Here is a 16,773-nt window from a genome sequence, read left to right on the forward strand (position 1 = left end):
TATACCACATTTTGGCTTTTTTAAGTAACCAGATAAATGAGGCTTTGAGTTTTTCATGTAATGTCACAGGAAAAGAAAAGCGAAGAAGCTCTCCCGTTTACTGTTGACCTAACAATATTATTAGAAGATAATCTAGAGCAGGTTAGTTATTTTGTCGCATTGCACGGGAATATTTATGGATATCCACGTGCATTTTTATTTAATAATCTGTCTGCAGCAGCATTGCCACCTTTGACACAATTGTAAAAAGTGTTAAATCTAGAAGGGGAATTTCGATTGACGGCGGTTGAATTTATATTTGGAATGAGGTTTTTTGAGCACGTGAATATCCTTGAAGGAGTTGTGTATTTTGTTTTCTTGTCATTTCGTAAAATCGTGATTAAGTAAGGGTAATGAGAAAATTAAATCAGATCGAAAGTCATAACATTGAATAAGGATTACAATAACGGAATATATGATGAACAATATTTTTACAAACTTTTTCTGTTGATACCCATTAAAATGAGGAAGAAACCTATTCATTTTAATGTCAAGTGTCGAGGTCAGAACAGCTATTGATAGACGTTGCGGTTTGTTAGAAGTTATCTTTCGAATCACATATCAAAAACGTATAACAAAAATACCGAGCTCCAATGTTAATTGAAAAAAGGGAAGTCCATTAAAACTAATAAAATCAAACGTCATCATCCAACGGAACGAGTAGAAAACAACTGTCATATTCCTGACTTGGTACAGGCATTGCAATCAAATTTTGGAAGGTGTTCATGCAATACCAAATGGAATTTTCAATTTCTAATGAAAATAGATATAAGAAGATGTGGTATGAGTGCCAATGAGACAACTCTCAATCCAAATCAAAATTTATAAAAGTAAACCATTATAGGTCAAAGTACGGTCTTCAACACGGAGCCTTGGCTCACACCGAACAGCAAGCTATAAAGGGCCTCAAAAATTACTTGTGTAAAACCATTCAAACGGGAAAACCAACGGTCTAATCTATATAAAAAACGAGAAACGAGAAACACTTATGAACCACATCAACAAACGACAACTACTGAACATCAGATTCCTGACTTAGGACAGGTGCAAACAATTGCAGCGGGTTTAAACGTTTTAATGGTACCAAACCTTCACCCTTATCTGAAACAATAGTGTAACATCACAACATAGAAAGACACACTATAAAATATCAACTGAAATTGCTTAACTCAATCAAAGGACATATTAACACCAGTGAACATACACTGAACAAATAAATTTGATCTATGATACAATGCAAATACAAAATAAATAAACTAAGGGAAGACTAATTAAAGTAACATGTTATACCGCTGTGAAATGTTAAACAATTTAAGAAAAACAATATACTTGAACAAAAATATCAGCCATTTGCAATTACTTTAAACACAGGTAAATAAAAATAATTTTGTTGTTAGGTATACGTGTACAGTTCAAATAGAGAAAGGAAATATTTTTACAAAATAAATAATTTTGATGTTCATAGTACGAAGAAGTGAAAATTTATAGTAATACCAAACACTTATCAAAGCCGGTATATAGACCAGATATAACCCTGAATAACATTAAATAACAAAAAAGCATAACAATTAGTATCAACAGATCAAATAAACAAGAAAGTGCAATTTGAGAGTACTCGCAGTTACTGACAGCTAGTTAAAACAATTGATAATAAAAAATCATGCATCAGAGACTAAAATCAACTAAAACACATCCCAGGGATTTAGTATTTTAACGTCATGTACAGTCAAAGAAGACATGACTTGTGCAATGCCAAAAATAAACGTATCGACAGGCAGTAGGATAGTTAGGAGTTAACCTCTTTATAGATCAAAATGAACGTGGGTGTGTCTTTATACATCCCGTTTGAAAAGAATACAAATTTAGTTATGTTTTAATTTGCTGATGACAAAATCGATATTAGTGCCAATGTAAACTATATTCAAAGATCTAATTACAACATTGGTAAGATAACCTTTACTAATAAGTTTGTTTAAAGGTTCTATGAGTTTACACGGATCACATAGTGATTTCCGCGCTTTAAGTACAATATTACCGTAAAATTTAGGATGTGTGAAATACCGTTTTTAATCAGTTTTCTACAGGTACAGCAAAATTTACTAATCAAATCTTTGTATCTATGAAAGAATTTAGTAAAAGTTTTACGTAATTTATGGTAACGAAATCCCTGACTTAATCATTTACCAGTAATGCATTGATTACGTTCGTTAAAATCTATGACATCACTACACACACGGGCATAACGAACGAGTTGGGATATATAAACACCGTATGATGGAGCCAAAGGAACATCGCCGTCTAAAAAAGGAAAATTAACAATAAATTTTAGTATGGATTTTTCCTTTAGAGATTGAAATGTCCAAATCTAGAAAAGGACAACTACTGCTGTTTATGTTAGATTTAGATAAAGTAAGTTCTTTTGGGTAAATTTCGGTAGTATATTTAGAGAACTCTGGATTATTTAACGAAAAAATATCATGTAGATAACGGAAGGTATTGTCGAATGTATCAACCAAATGTAACAATGACGTGTCTTTACTGAGTTTGGTCATAAACTGAGATTCATAGCAATACAGGAATATATCTGCAGTTAGTGCCCATAGGAATACCTACTACTTGTCGATACACTTTATCGCCGAAACGTACATATATGTACGTGGAAAACACTCCGGGGATGTATTCTATAAAATTAAATGATGAAACGTCAATAAAAGAATCCTCGAGAAGAGTACCATTGTTCAAAAAGCACATTTTGGAAAATGAAATTAAGCATTTACAGTAGAAAAGTAGAAAAGAAAAAACATGTAGTCCATAGTCCGCTCCCAATGTCTAAATACAAAAAAAAGACATATATATCATGATTGATTTCTATAGCTTGTTCTTATGTTGTACAGTTACACTGCTCTCCCAGGTTAGGGAAGGGTTGGCGCCTTCAAACATGTTTAACTCCACCAAATTCTTAATGTGCCTGTCCCAAGTCAAGAGCCTGTTTTTCAGTGGTTGTCGTTGGTTCATGTCTATCCTATTTGTTTTTCGTAAATTATTTTGTTTCATATTTTTCATGTTGGGTTTTTATAGCAGACTATACGGTATGTGTTTTTCTCATTGTTGAAGGCCATACGGTTGCCTATAATTGCTTACATCCACTTCATTTGAACTTTGGTGGATAGTTGTCTCATTGGCAATCATACCACATGTCCTTGATTTTATATATCATGACGGATAACAGGATAATTAAATGAAAATACCGTACAAGATGTACATCAAATACCGAGGATTGAATATAACTTGGATGCTATGTGTGGATTTCAGTGTTTCTCAAAAATGGTCTTGGATATGGCTCATCATCAATAACCAATAAACCTAGTGACAAAGAAACTGTTGGAGAAATATATCTTTATACATCATTGCCATTTGTACTATGTAATGTGGCATCACTGCTCCACAGAATAATTGAAGCAGCAGTTAGCGGACTTCAGTGGCATATTGCAGTGTTATATCTTGATGATAATATTATTTATCGAAAATCATTTGATGACTATCTTTCAAACCTTTGTAAAATTATGGACAGACTTAAAACTGCTAGATTGAAACTAAAACCGAATAAATGTGCATTAGTTCGTCATGCAGTAATAATATATTTAGGACACAAAGTTCCAAAAAGCGGTATGCAAACTGATACACCAAAAGTTGAAGCTGTTCCTAAGATGGTGCCTCTGCAAAATGTGAAATAACTTTGATCATTCTTATGTTTAGTTATATAAAAATAAGATGTAGTATGATTGCCAATGAGACAACTCTCCACAAGAGACCAAATGACAGAGAAATTAACAACTATAGGTCACCGTACGGCCTTCAACAATGAGCAAAGCCCATACTGCATAGTCAGCTATAAAAGGCCCCGAAATGACAAATGTAAAACAATTCAAACGAGAAAACTAACGGCCTAATTTATGTACAAAATAATGAACGAAAAACAATTATGTTACACAGCAACAAACGACAAACCACTGATTTACAGGCTCCTGACTTGGGACAGGCACATACCGACTGTGGCGGGGTTAAACTCGTTTGAAAGCGCCAACCCTTCCCCTAACCTGGGACAGTGGTGTAACAGTACAACATAAGAAAAAAACTATAAAAATCAGTTGAAAAAGGCTGAACTCATCAGATGGATACAAATAGAAATACATCTAACAAAAACACAGAGTGGAAGTTGACACGTATACAATACATATATATATATAACAAACCTTTCTAAAACTGTCCGTTTATAAATTTTTAAATTACAAAGAAACTAAGGTTTCAACTCCCTCAGGCAAATTAAAGTCTAGATGAACTTACAATATAAAGTAAATGTTATATGGAATTGAACAGAAGAATGAAGTAAAGCCTTTGAAAGTTTAAAGAATAAAGTGATTGTTGTAGAAACATTTTGAAATAGGAATTTCAAGTGATAGGTTGGGGGATTTGGGGAATTTTGTTAGAGTAAGGTTTCGGAATAATCGCATACAGTGTTTGTTAAAGATATGCATGTGTGTGGTGTATAGATACCGCTCGGTGTCTACTAAGAGACCTGTTTCTATAGAGAGCTGCAGCGGTACCTCCAAGAGGAGAGTACATAAGAGAGTGTGAAGGAGAGTACATACGAGAATGTGAAGGAGAGTGCATAAGAGAGTGAAGGAGAGTACATAAGAGTGTGTGAAGGAGAGGACATAAGAGAGTGTGAAGGAGAGGACATAAGATAGGTTGGGGAATTTTGTTAGAGTTAAGTTTCGGAATAATCGCATACAGTGTTTGTTAAAGATACGCATGTGTGTGGTGTATAGATACCGCTCGATGTCTACTAAGAGACCTGTTTCTATCGAGAGCTGCAGCGGTACCTCCAAGAGGAGAGTACATAAGAGAGTGTGAAGGAGAGTACATAACAGAGTGTGAAGGAGAGTACATAAGAGAGTATGAAGGAGAGTACATAAGAGAGTATGAAGGAGAGTACATAAGAGAGTGTGAAGGAGAGTACATAAGAGTGTGTGAAGTATAGTACATAAGAGAGTGTGAAGGAGAGTACATCATAGAGTGTGAAGGAGAGTACATAAGAGTGTGTGAAGGAAAGTACATATGAGTGTGAAGGAGAGTACATAAGAGAGTGTGAAGGAGAGTACATAAGAGTGTGAAGGAGAGTACATAAGAGTGTGTGAAGGAGAGTACATAAGAGAGTGTGAAGGAGAGTACATAAGAGAGTATGAAGGAAATGATAGTTTTCGGTAGTAAAGAGATACATTACAGTTTGTGTTAAAAATAGAAGTAAAAAAGAACGAATGTGAATGAAAGCATATGAATATATGTGCATGTTTTACTCTAGTTTGTAGTTATAGTAGAAATAATTATAACATTAGAATTCAATATTGTGTAACCAGGCGAAATATTTCTTAATTATAAGAGATTGATGATAACATGACCCACTATATACAACTATTGGCAAATGCATTCTATACAGTTATCATTCAAACTTTTCGAAATGGGCATTCATCTTCTTTTCTGAAACCGAATTGGTCCATTTTAATCAAACTTTGCAGAAGTAATGCATGAACATTTCTTTTCTCCAGAATAACTATAATGAAACAATCTTAAGTATACCCGTTATATGTTATCAGTTTAAGCTCCTTTTGTTGACGTGAAAAGGTCCATTTTTGCAATTGGAAAATCCTAAAACTTATTCAAAGAAAAAAGTGAAATATAACTAAAAACAAGCTACAAATAAAATTGTGGATGGACGAACGAAAGAACAACGAACAGCCGGACATAGCTAATGTATGTTTCCTTTCACAAAATGGAGGTCAGGGAAGAGGTATAGCTAACGTAAATTTATAAAAGAAAATAACAATTTTACTATGTTCTACAGTGGACAATAAATGCCCAGTTCAATACCAACACCTTGCTCGGAACAGATAAAGTCGGAATACCCGTAACGAGAAGGTATAGCACCACTGTCTCATGTCAGAGGACGGGATTGAGCGCTCACAAGCGTGTCCGACATCGCCACCTTGATTTTTTACGTGCTTGTCTTAATTAAGTCAGGAGCCTGTAATTTGTCTTTATCATAAATCAGACCGTTCGCTTTTCTTTGAATTGTATTATTTTGTCGTGCCCGTGTGTTTTACATAGCTTACTTTACGGAATGGGTTTTGCTCATATGACTACCATAAACGGTATAGGCATTTCGGTAAGAAAATCTATATAGATAAACAACTTCTGTAAATCAAAACATTTCAGAAGACTGAATCGAATACTATAACAATGAACAGATAGATATTTTGAAAGAATATCTTTATTTAGATAATCATCTTGCGGACATCAGGAAACATTTTATATTTTCTATCGAGTGTTCACTTTACACTTTGGCATAAGGGAGGCACTTAGATCCCTGTAAAATAAAATAGAAAATTTAGAGAACAAGTATTATTACGCTACAAAAAAATCCGAACAATTTTAATCTTGCAAATTAATCACTACCAAGCTAAGATCGAATGAACAGTCTAGGCTGAATGAACTTTTTTTATTTTATTCTATTCGTTTTGTCTCGTTTTTAAGGTGGTTGGTATGTTATCGTTTATTTGTTTATATGTCTGTGGTTTTATTTAAGATATCATTTTTAGTAAAATACCAAACTCCAAGGAAAATTCAAAACGGAAAGTCCCTTATCAAATGGCAAAATCAAAAGCTCAAACACATCGAACGAATGAAAAACAACTGTCATATTCCTGACTTGGTACAGGCATTTCCTTATGTAGAAAATGGTGGATTAAACCTGGTTTTATAGCTAGCTAAACCAATCATTTGTATGACAGTCGCATAGAATTCCATTATATTGACAACCATGTGTGAGCAAAACAAACAGACATAATAGGTAAAATTTGGGGTACAGCAGTCAACATTGTGTAATAATCTTAATCACTATAAAAACAAACAATCATGTCAACAAAGAAAAAAAATGAAAGACAAGAATGCAAAAAATGACCATAGCACAATAACACAATGGCGGGATGTATAAATACCAAAAATGGACTAAACAGTAAAGGTTCAAAATATACAAAGACAAGTAAAAAGAAGACTACTAGTATAACACGTAATTAAGATGATAAACAACGTCATTACCTAGAATCTATACTTCAAGACCATCATGTATTATTTGTGAAGTTGATACGGAATATTTATCAACAAGGGTTGGTATCTTCCGATGAACTTTTGTAGAAAAAGGACGAGACGTACATAACCCTGGCTCATTAACTTTCTGCACAGACTATCGTGACGTTTTATAAAGTCTGAGTAGCAGCTGCAAGCTCTCGGATACCAAATGAGTTGGAAAGTGTATATCCCATATGCAGGTGAAGTTGGTATATTGCTGCTAAGGTGGGAGAAATTTATAATTTCAAAATTAAAATCGTCTCGTTTGTCATAGATTCTGGTACTAAGATGACCGCTTATGTCAAATTCGAGGTATAAGTCTAAAAATGAGGCGGAGGAAGTCGTGTCTGTTGTTTCTTTAATTTCTAGTTCTGGAGAATATATTAATGGAACCGAATCAGAAATGTTTGGATTTTTAATGGAAAGAACATCATCAATATATCTGAATGTGAAATTAAATGATTTGGCTTCTTTGATCTTCTTGTATTGACAAGTGTCTGAAGGAACTCCAACTCATATGAAAATAAGAGAGGCGCACAGTTGGTTCCCATACGAATGCCGACAATTTGTTGAAAAAGTCTACCACCAAATTCAACAAATATGTTGTCAATAAGAAAATCCATTATACTGATCACTTATTCTTCGGTGTAGCGTGTTTTACCTTTTTGCCAACTATTAACAAAATATGCCGTATGGTATCCCAAAGCAATAAATATATAGCATATGCTACCATTTTCATATTGAAAAGCATTGTGGATTATTTTTATTTTTAGACGATTTTTTAATTTCATATGGGGAATGGTGGTATAAAGTGTTGAAAAATCAAAAAATTTGATAGAATTAATTTCAGAGAAAGATCGAGATTTAAAATTATCACGAAGTTCTTTAGTGTTTTTTTAGAATCCACATATGGTTAATACCACTACACGAGTAAACAGTTTCAAAGTATTTCTTAAGACCTTCTTTCACTGAGGACAGAATGTTTGTCAATCTAATGGACAATTCCTTTGTAGAACATGCAGATGGACAATTCCTTTGGAGAACATGCAGATGAGCCGGCAATATACCGTTGTTTGTACGGAAGCTTAGGTATCCAATACAAACAAGGTAAGTCCTCAGATTTGCTGTTCAATGTAATGTTCATTGAAGCCATGATGGAGTTATGATTCGCCAAAATCTCATCCTTGTCAAATGATATGTTTTTGTATGTGGGATTAACTGAGTGCTCATTTATTCCTATTTTTTTTACAATTTTACAAGACACTCGTAGTAGTATGATTAACATACAAACAACATTATTTGAAGCTTTGTCCGCAGGAACAACAACATATTTATCGTGAAGAGATGATAGACATTCACAGCTTCTTTGTCTCTGAATACGGGCTTTGGTCGATCATTCACTCAGTTTTTTTTCAAATTTTGGATTCGACGTTTTATCAGAGACCTGATTGCTTTAACCCATTCTGACAAAGTGTCCATTTGAACTTCTTCTCGTTATGCCTATGCTCTGACGTAGTCCTCAACGGAATCCATAATTATTTTGAAGTTATGGTTCCAATTGATGTGTTGGGGTTCTCTGAACCATGAGATATCACCTTTCGGAGATGTTCATGTTGAATTATGTTTAGATACCCAGTAATTACATGGCCAGAGGGGCTGTAAATATAAGGCGAGTGGGAACAGTCACATGTCAGAGGGTTATTTAGGTATTCTTCTAAATCAAGGTCTTGCAATGCTTGCTTATAGTTTGATACTTTAGGTGCAATGGTTTTGGTGTAACTGTAGGTTCCATAAGAACTGACTGATTTAGAAAATAAAGGGGAATTTTAGATGTTACCTCTTTGTGGTGAAGAACGTTATTGATGTTGATAGCATCGTTTCCTTTATTAGAAAACTGAACTGGAAGGAAATTCTTATTTTCATTATGTAATGGTTCCAATGTTACTGGTTAAAAAAAACGGAAAAGAGCTACACTACAAATTATACTGACCAATCTGTTTATTAGAAAAAAATGTATTTATGCATCCCTTGTTAAGTGCACAATCTCTCAAACATGTTAGAAAATTAACAGGCAGTGAAAAAAGAATAGTTCTATTGTAATGTAACCCTAGAGGATGATGAAGATGTGAAAGAATGTCAACAAAGCTCCCAGACTGCACACATCTGAAATTGTTTTAGGTCATGTTATTGAATCAAATGAATTACACGTAATTGCACAAAAAACCGTGTGTTGGTACTCTTTGGACCAATGTTTTATTTCTTCAGTTTTGCACAGGAAAATAATTAAAGTAATTGAGTACTTTCGTACAAAATGATACCTTCCATAAAGTTAAAGTAAGTATTTCCTTACCCCTCTCTAAGGTTGGATGCCAATCGGAATTTTTCTATACAAATACTCGATGCCCTATACATCTAGTATTTAACATACGTGAATGAATTGTGACGAAATAGTTACTAACCAAGTTAGGTCTTATCAATCAAAGAGTTTAAACATATATCATATGATTTTTAACCTTGACTTAAATCTATGCACTCGATAAATTAATCAGTTGGAGTGTAAAATCAATGCGTTATGGATATTTATTCTTGTCTACGCAAACTAGGAAAGGAGGAAGTGTATCATACATACATGTTGACTAGGAAAGGAGGATCGTATCATACATACATGTTGACTAGGAAAGGAGGAAGTGTATCATACATACATGTTGACTAGGAAAGGAGGAAGTGTATCATACATACATGTTGATTCTCGCAGATATACCCATTCGTTCCACTACAACCTGCATCATTCCAGTTAAAGCCATGTGGCTGATAAAAGTGCGCGCAATCTTCATTACTGCCTGAATTGTTGGGTTCGCCGGATTTCCACCCAGAGTATTGTACTTTAGACAGATCACTGACCCATCTCCAGTCTCCTTCTTTCAAATAATCTGCTGCTCCCATCCAGTAACTTTGTTCAACAACTTCTATTTTAATAAACAAAAATGAACAAAAGATGATTTACGATACGTCAAAATTGCCATTGAGAGTTTTTATTATTTGAATAAAAACCTCTCAGACAAAACCCAACATACATAATCTATGTATTACTGACTGGTAAATTATTAAGTCAAGGATTTCGTTACCACAAATTACTTAAAACCTTTACTAAATTCATTTATACATACAAAGAATTAGTTTGGAAGTTTGGCTGTACATGTACCTTTAGAAAACTTATTACAAACGGTATAGCACATCCTAATTTTTACGGTGATGTTGTTTTACCGAGTCCGTAAATTTAGATGTGATCCGGGTAAACTTATCGATGCTTTTAAAAGGTTACCAAGGTAACACTGTTATTAGATCATTGAATATTGTTTTACCGGTATGAATATTGATTGTGTTATCAATAAATTATACACATATGTACATTGACGGTCCTACAATCTGTCGATACCTATACTTTGGCATTGCACGAGGTCATGTTTTTCTCTGACTGTTAATGACGTTTTTACACTTAATCCATTGAAGTTGGATGTGTACTGATTGATATTTTAGTGTAAGATACAATATTTTCTTTTTAGTTGTTATTGGCTTTCCACTAGATTTCAATAACTGGGAGTACTCTCAGATCTGTATTTTTTTTTCTTTTGTGTTTTTGTTAGTTGTTTTTGTGCTTTGTATCGATCTGATGAGTTAAGCCCTTTTCAACTAATTGTTATAGCTTGATAGTATGTTATGCTGTTACACCACTGTCCCTAGTTAGGGAGAGAGATGGCGCGAACGAAAACATGTTTAACCCCCACCCAGCCTGTAGTTATATGTTTTTGTTTGTTGCTATATATATCATATTTGTTTTTCGTTTATTGTGTTGTACATAAATCAGGCAGTTAGTTTTCTTGTTTGAATTGTTTTACATTTGTCATTTGTGGCCTTTATAGCTTGCGATGCGGTATGCTCGTTGTCGAAGGCCGTACAGTGGCCTATTATATAGTTGTTAACCTTCTACGTCATTTGGTCTAGCCTCTGGTAGAGATTTGTCTCACTGGCAATCATACCACATCTTCTTATCTTATATACCTAATAGATACTCTCGCCCATCGGTTATCCCATTAAAGTCTTCATTGACCATAGTTTTAAAAATTGACAGATGTTCTTTCGAGCCATGTACAATCAAACTTGACAGGACATCTGACGATATGAACCCACTCAAACTTACTTTTCAAGCGAGGGGTGAAAAGTATAACCATGAGCTCAGATAGTTAACGTGTTTATGAACACTATGCTATTATAATATAATAGTCATAAAGGTTACTTTGAAGGAACTTATGTATGTATTAATTCGATAGACTCGCTGACAAATTGAATAATGCTCGACATGATGTGAAAATTCGACTTAGAAATAGAATGAAGTTTGAATTGATGTTGCAAGCCAATCAATACCAAACCTGTTGTAATTTATTATTTGTCCCATTTTTTTTAAAACTTTTACAAAAAATGACCCCCTAAAGTAATTATAAAAATTCCATACTTTTACTAGTGATCATATTCTTAATCCATGAATTTTCACTTGAATCTGTGATCTTAACAAGATATGCTCCTATATTTCTACATTTTCTCTGCGAATAAAAAAAAATAAAAGATATAGAAAATGTTATTGTTGAAATATTTGTAAAATGTATACTGTGGATTCATCATTATTCGTGGGATACTAATTTTCGTGGGTGAAGGCAGGGGCGGATTCAGGCGGGGGCGTGGCGGGCGTGCCCCCCCCCCCCCCCCCCCCCAAAAAAAAAAATTTGCAAAGCATGGGTTGTCATCAGCTTGATAAAGAATATTTCGATAATTTTACCTCAAAAAAAAATTTTCGCCTCGCTCCGCTCGTCGAAAATTTAAGTTTGCGCCCCCCTAACTTAAAATCCTGGATCCGCCCCCGGAAGGTGAACCACGAATAAAGATGATCAACGAAGTACAAATTTTTCAAAAGGCTTGAACACTGATTTTGGCAAAACCACAAAATCAAATATAGACGAAAATACGCTTTTCCCTCAATCCACGAAAATAAATAAATCCATTGTATTCATGCATTTTTTAGGGATACAAAACATTATAAGTATCGACAACAATTGCAAAACTATAAAAGAAAATGTAGATGACGGTACAGAAGAAGAATAGAAATGTTACTAAAAGTCTTCAATATAATTTTGTTGTTATACTTAGTCTGAAAATGCTATTGAAATTTATTTTTAACTAATACAAGCTTGTACTCTGTATCCTAATTCTCAAATGAACCAGTTTTTATTATCTGCTAATGGGGAAAATGTATTGGCCAAAATACCAAACTCCAAGGTAAACTAGAGGCTCCAAGGAGCCTGTGTCGCTCACCTGTTATATTTGTTTACAATTGATGCATGAAACAATGCAACAATAATAAAAATTTTTAAAGGAATCTGTGTGGATCAAAATCTAATCTTTCGTTTGATTTTAACTGCTTTCAACCCATTTATCATTTTAAGTTTTCAAGGTTAAAACACACATCTCAAGTATGCCGTGCTGCTGTTTCATGAACATACATTTTAATATATTTTTTTGTATATCATTACTGGTAAAGGATCATCAAAGAAACTTTAATTGATTTTGCCATGTTTATTATAAGTTTTTCAATTGGTTGTCACAGCAAAGTTACTGATCATTATGGAGACTGACAACAAAATTGTGTCAATCTTTTTGTAGATTTTTTCCCCTGGACCCAAGAGCCAAAGATTAGCATCTTTTAAGAGGGGTGACCGGACCTTTAAATAAGATTTTCAAAATGCATAGGTTTTACTTTAATCGAACAAGAAGAGAGCCACAGAGATCTCGTTTTTAGCTAAATAGAGACAACCTATATAGTAGTTCTAACAAGCGTGATTTCGGCCATGTTTGACTTATTTGGAGATCTTGTTGAACTGATCATTTTTGCTTATTTAAGTTTCTAAATATCTAATTGTTTTCAAAATGATATGCAAAAATAAAAAAAATAATAAAATTTGTCATGTAAGGGCAATAACTCCTATAAGAAGTCATCTGACTGTTTTGACTTAAAGAGTCAGTAGGTAGATCTCAACATTCTGAACATGTTTGCCCCTGTTAGATTTTCTCTACTCATAGCAGTTTTCAAGATAATAGACACAACTTGCATTTTACCCCTATGTTCTATATTTAGCTATGGCGGCCATGTTGATTGGCAGACGGGGTCACCGGACACATTTTTTTAACTAGATACCCTTATTATGATTGTGGCAAAGTTTGGTTGAATTTGTCTATGTAGTTTCAGAGGAGAAGATTTTTGTAGAAGTTAACAAAAATTTACGAAAAATTGTTAAAAATTTACTATAAAGGGCAATAACTCTTTAAGGGGTCAATTGACAATTTTGGTCATTAATTTTGACTTATTTGTAGATCTTACTTTGCTGAACAGTATTGCTGTTTACAGTTTATCTCTATCTATAATAATATTCAAGATAATAACCAAAAACTGCAAAAATTCCTTAAAATTACTAATTCAGGGGCAGCAACCCAACAACCGGTTGTCTGATTCGTCTGAAAATTTCAGAGCAGATAGATCTAAACCTGATGAACATTTTTACCCCGTCGTATTTGCTCTTAATTATTTAGTTTTAGAGATATAAGCCAAAAACTGCATTTTACCCCTATGTTCTATTTTTAGCCATGTCGGCCATGTTGGTTAGCAGGCAGGGTCATCGGACACATTTTTTTTTTAAACTAGATACCCTTATTATGATTGTGGCAAAGTTTGGTTGAATTTGTCTATGTAGTTTCAGAGGAGAAGATTTTTGTAAAAGATTACAAAAATTTACGAAAAATTGTTAAAGATTGACTATAAAGGGCAAGAACTCTTTAAGGGGTCAATTGACAATTTTGGTCATTTAACTTATTTATAGATCTTACTTTGCTGAACATTATTGCTGTATACAGTTTATCTCTATCTATAATAATATTCAAGATAATAACCAAAAACTGCAAAATTTCCTTAAAATTACTAATTCAGGGGCAGCAACCCAACAACTGGTTGTCTGATTCGTCTGAACATTTTTAGGGCAGATAGATCTTAACCTGATGAACATTTTTACTCCTTTGTAAGATTTACTCTTAAAGCTTTAGTTTCAGAGATATAAGCCAAAAACTGCATTTTACCCCTTTGTTCTATTTTTAGCCATGGCGGCCATGTTGGTCGGCTGGCGGGATCGTCGGACACATTTTTTAAACAAGATACCCCATTAATGATTGTACCCAAGTTTGGTTAAATTTGGCCCAGTAGTTTCAGAGGAGAAGATTTTTGTAAAAGTTAACGGACGACGGACGCGAAGAGATGAGAAAAGCTAGGCCTTTCAGGCCAGGTGAGCTAAAAAGGGGAAGTCCACAAAAACTGACAAAATCAAACATTAGACTTTATCAACCAACGGAACGAATGGAAAACAACTGTCATATTCCTGACTTGGTGAAAGAATGTTCCAAATGAAATCAAGCTTGATAAAATGTCTGACAAACAATTACATACAATAAAAACATAAACCATGGAACTAAAGGACGAACAGCACAACTTCATGCGAGGATTTACAATTACAAAGTAAAACTCAATGGTATTTTCATATTCAATGTATTATAAGATCTTACAAGTTGTTTTGACTTACTTCAGCCTCAAACCACGTCATTTTGTCTGATGAGAAGTAATAGCAGTGATTCTTGTATTCCTTCCAACCTGCTCGACATCTGGGAGATTTTTCTAATAAGTGAATAGATAAATTCAATTTATTGAACAGAGGATACAGTAGCGTTGATGCACCTTTAAGTTTTTTTTATGATGTTTTTTAATGTTTCATATTTTCAACAAAAGCTGTCAGATATGTTATTGGAAAATTAAAAAAAAAAGCCGAGACTACCGTTATGCAAGGGGAAATAAAAATGGCATAAGTACAAACGATCATACAAAATTGAGACAAAGAAAAACAGCGATGATAGTAAAAGTTCAATGATTGGTTCAAACTCCGCAAGGGACCGATATTCAGTAACAAAAAAAAAACATGCACGTGTAAGCAAAATAATTTTTCTCTTTTATTTTTTATTTTTAAAATTTTGTCATCACGGACGGGTCGTTTTATAGCTATTTATACGGTATGGGTCAAGTTTGCTCATTGTTGAAGACCGTACTGTCACTTGTGTGTATCCTTGTCCTTTGGTATCTGGTGGCTATCATGCCATAACTACTTACTTCGGTATATTCTTCAAACAAAATTAGTAGTAAAATCGGTTGCATCGGAAGGTATTTAGGGAGGATCGGTTTCCTTAATTGTTTATTAGACTGGACCCGTTGCAAAGCCAGGTCGTCAAAACCAGAAATCAGTTATACTCGTATTAAGTCGAGAGAACGCTAAACAACAGGGAAATATTACACTTAAGCAACTGAGTTCATTTTCGGTTTTTATCGGCTTTGCTGTTGCTTTATCCGGCTGCGTGATTTGTTAGATTTCCCATGTCTTTCCGGTTTTTCCCATATTGTCACAATGTTGTATGTACTTCACGACTTTATGGCCCTTAATTGATATTTCGCTATTTTCTTAGTTTTCAATGCTCAATTCAATCGTTATTGCAAAGAAATTTCTGAAATCATAACTCAAACAGCAATATCCACGTATCGATATGTAAAGGAAATTACTGTATCTGGAATAACGGGATGAGTTTGAAACTCATGAAATGTGCGTATATTATTCATCATAAAAATTAAAATTCAGTTTGTGAAAATTCAAATCCTCACGTTTGTCGAACACTTACTAACTGCTTCTGTTCTGTTTTTCGTTAAAATATCATCTTCTTTGTATATGATCTGTCTGTGACTTAGAAAAAAATCAGTCTACCTTTCTTCCCCATTCTAGATATTTTTTGTGTCATTAGTATTGTTCTTACCATTAAGTCTGTTTTCCAATGTCTTCAGTGATGATCGTATGCCAGATATGATTGACTTCTCGTGTTTTCCATAACATGTCTCGGACTTAATCACAGAAACACAGCAGAATATCACCAGCAGGGCACAGAAAAACATTCTAAATTTACATAAGAGTATTGATAGGAAATAATGTGATCATGATAAAGTAAAACAATGTTAGAATTAAAAGACAGAAATATGAAAAGGTAATACATGTAATTCAATTATGTAACAGACCTTTAGTTTCTTCGTTAGCACTGTTTCCACAATTTACTTGAACTGGTCCTTTTATAGAGCATTTTATTCTGCAGGAAGAAATTGGAGACGTGAAACCTTTTCATGTCAAGCTTAAAAATCAATAAACATTAATGATATTTTGGCACAAGATTCTGGTATTATATTACGGAAACTGATATGCCAATAATATTTGATAAACTTAGAAAGTCCAACACAAAGTTGCAATTGCCAAATACTGGCTAAAATATTTTGACAAAAAATTTGGTATTGAATATTTTATATGTACTTGTAAAGATCTAAATGGAATCAAAATGCAGTATATGTCAAATTTCTACCAAAAGGCGGTTACC

At 33.8% G+C, this 16,773-nt stretch overlaps 1 protein-coding gene across 2 annotated transcripts; it reads right to left on the reverse strand.

The window, feature by feature from the left end:
* Positions 1–6,349: 6,349 nt before the first annotated feature.
* On the reverse strand, positions 6,350–16,474 carry LOC127709933 (perlucin-like protein). Of its 2 annotated transcripts, none has more exons than XM_052215640.1 (6): positions 16,424–16,474; positions 16,168–16,304; positions 14,898–14,989; positions 11,735–11,822; positions 10,009–10,190; positions 6,350–6,463 (listed from the first exon to the last, which is right to left on the reverse strand). In XM_052215640.1, the coding sequence occupies exons 2-6, from the start codon at positions 16,301–16,303 to the stop codon at positions 6,431–6,433; spliced, it is 531 nt and encodes a 176-aa protein (XP_052071600.1). In that variant the 5' UTR covers position 16,304; positions 16,424–16,474; the 3' UTR covers positions 6,350–6,430. The 2 variants fall into 2 exon arrangements, with proteins under 2 accessions (XP_052071600.1, XP_052071599.1); XM_052215639.1 differs by having other exon boundaries at positions 9,964–10,190.
* Positions 16,475–16,773: the final 299 nt, after the last annotated feature.

Source organism: Mytilus californianus, unplaced genomic scaffold (assembly GCF_021869535.1).
Source record: "Mytilus californianus isolate M0D057914Y unplaced genomic scaffold, xbMytCali1.0.p SCAF_7, whole genome shotgun sequence".
Classification (NCBI taxonomy): domain Eukaryota; kingdom Metazoa; phylum Mollusca; class Bivalvia; order Mytilida; family Mytilidae; genus Mytilus; species Mytilus californianus.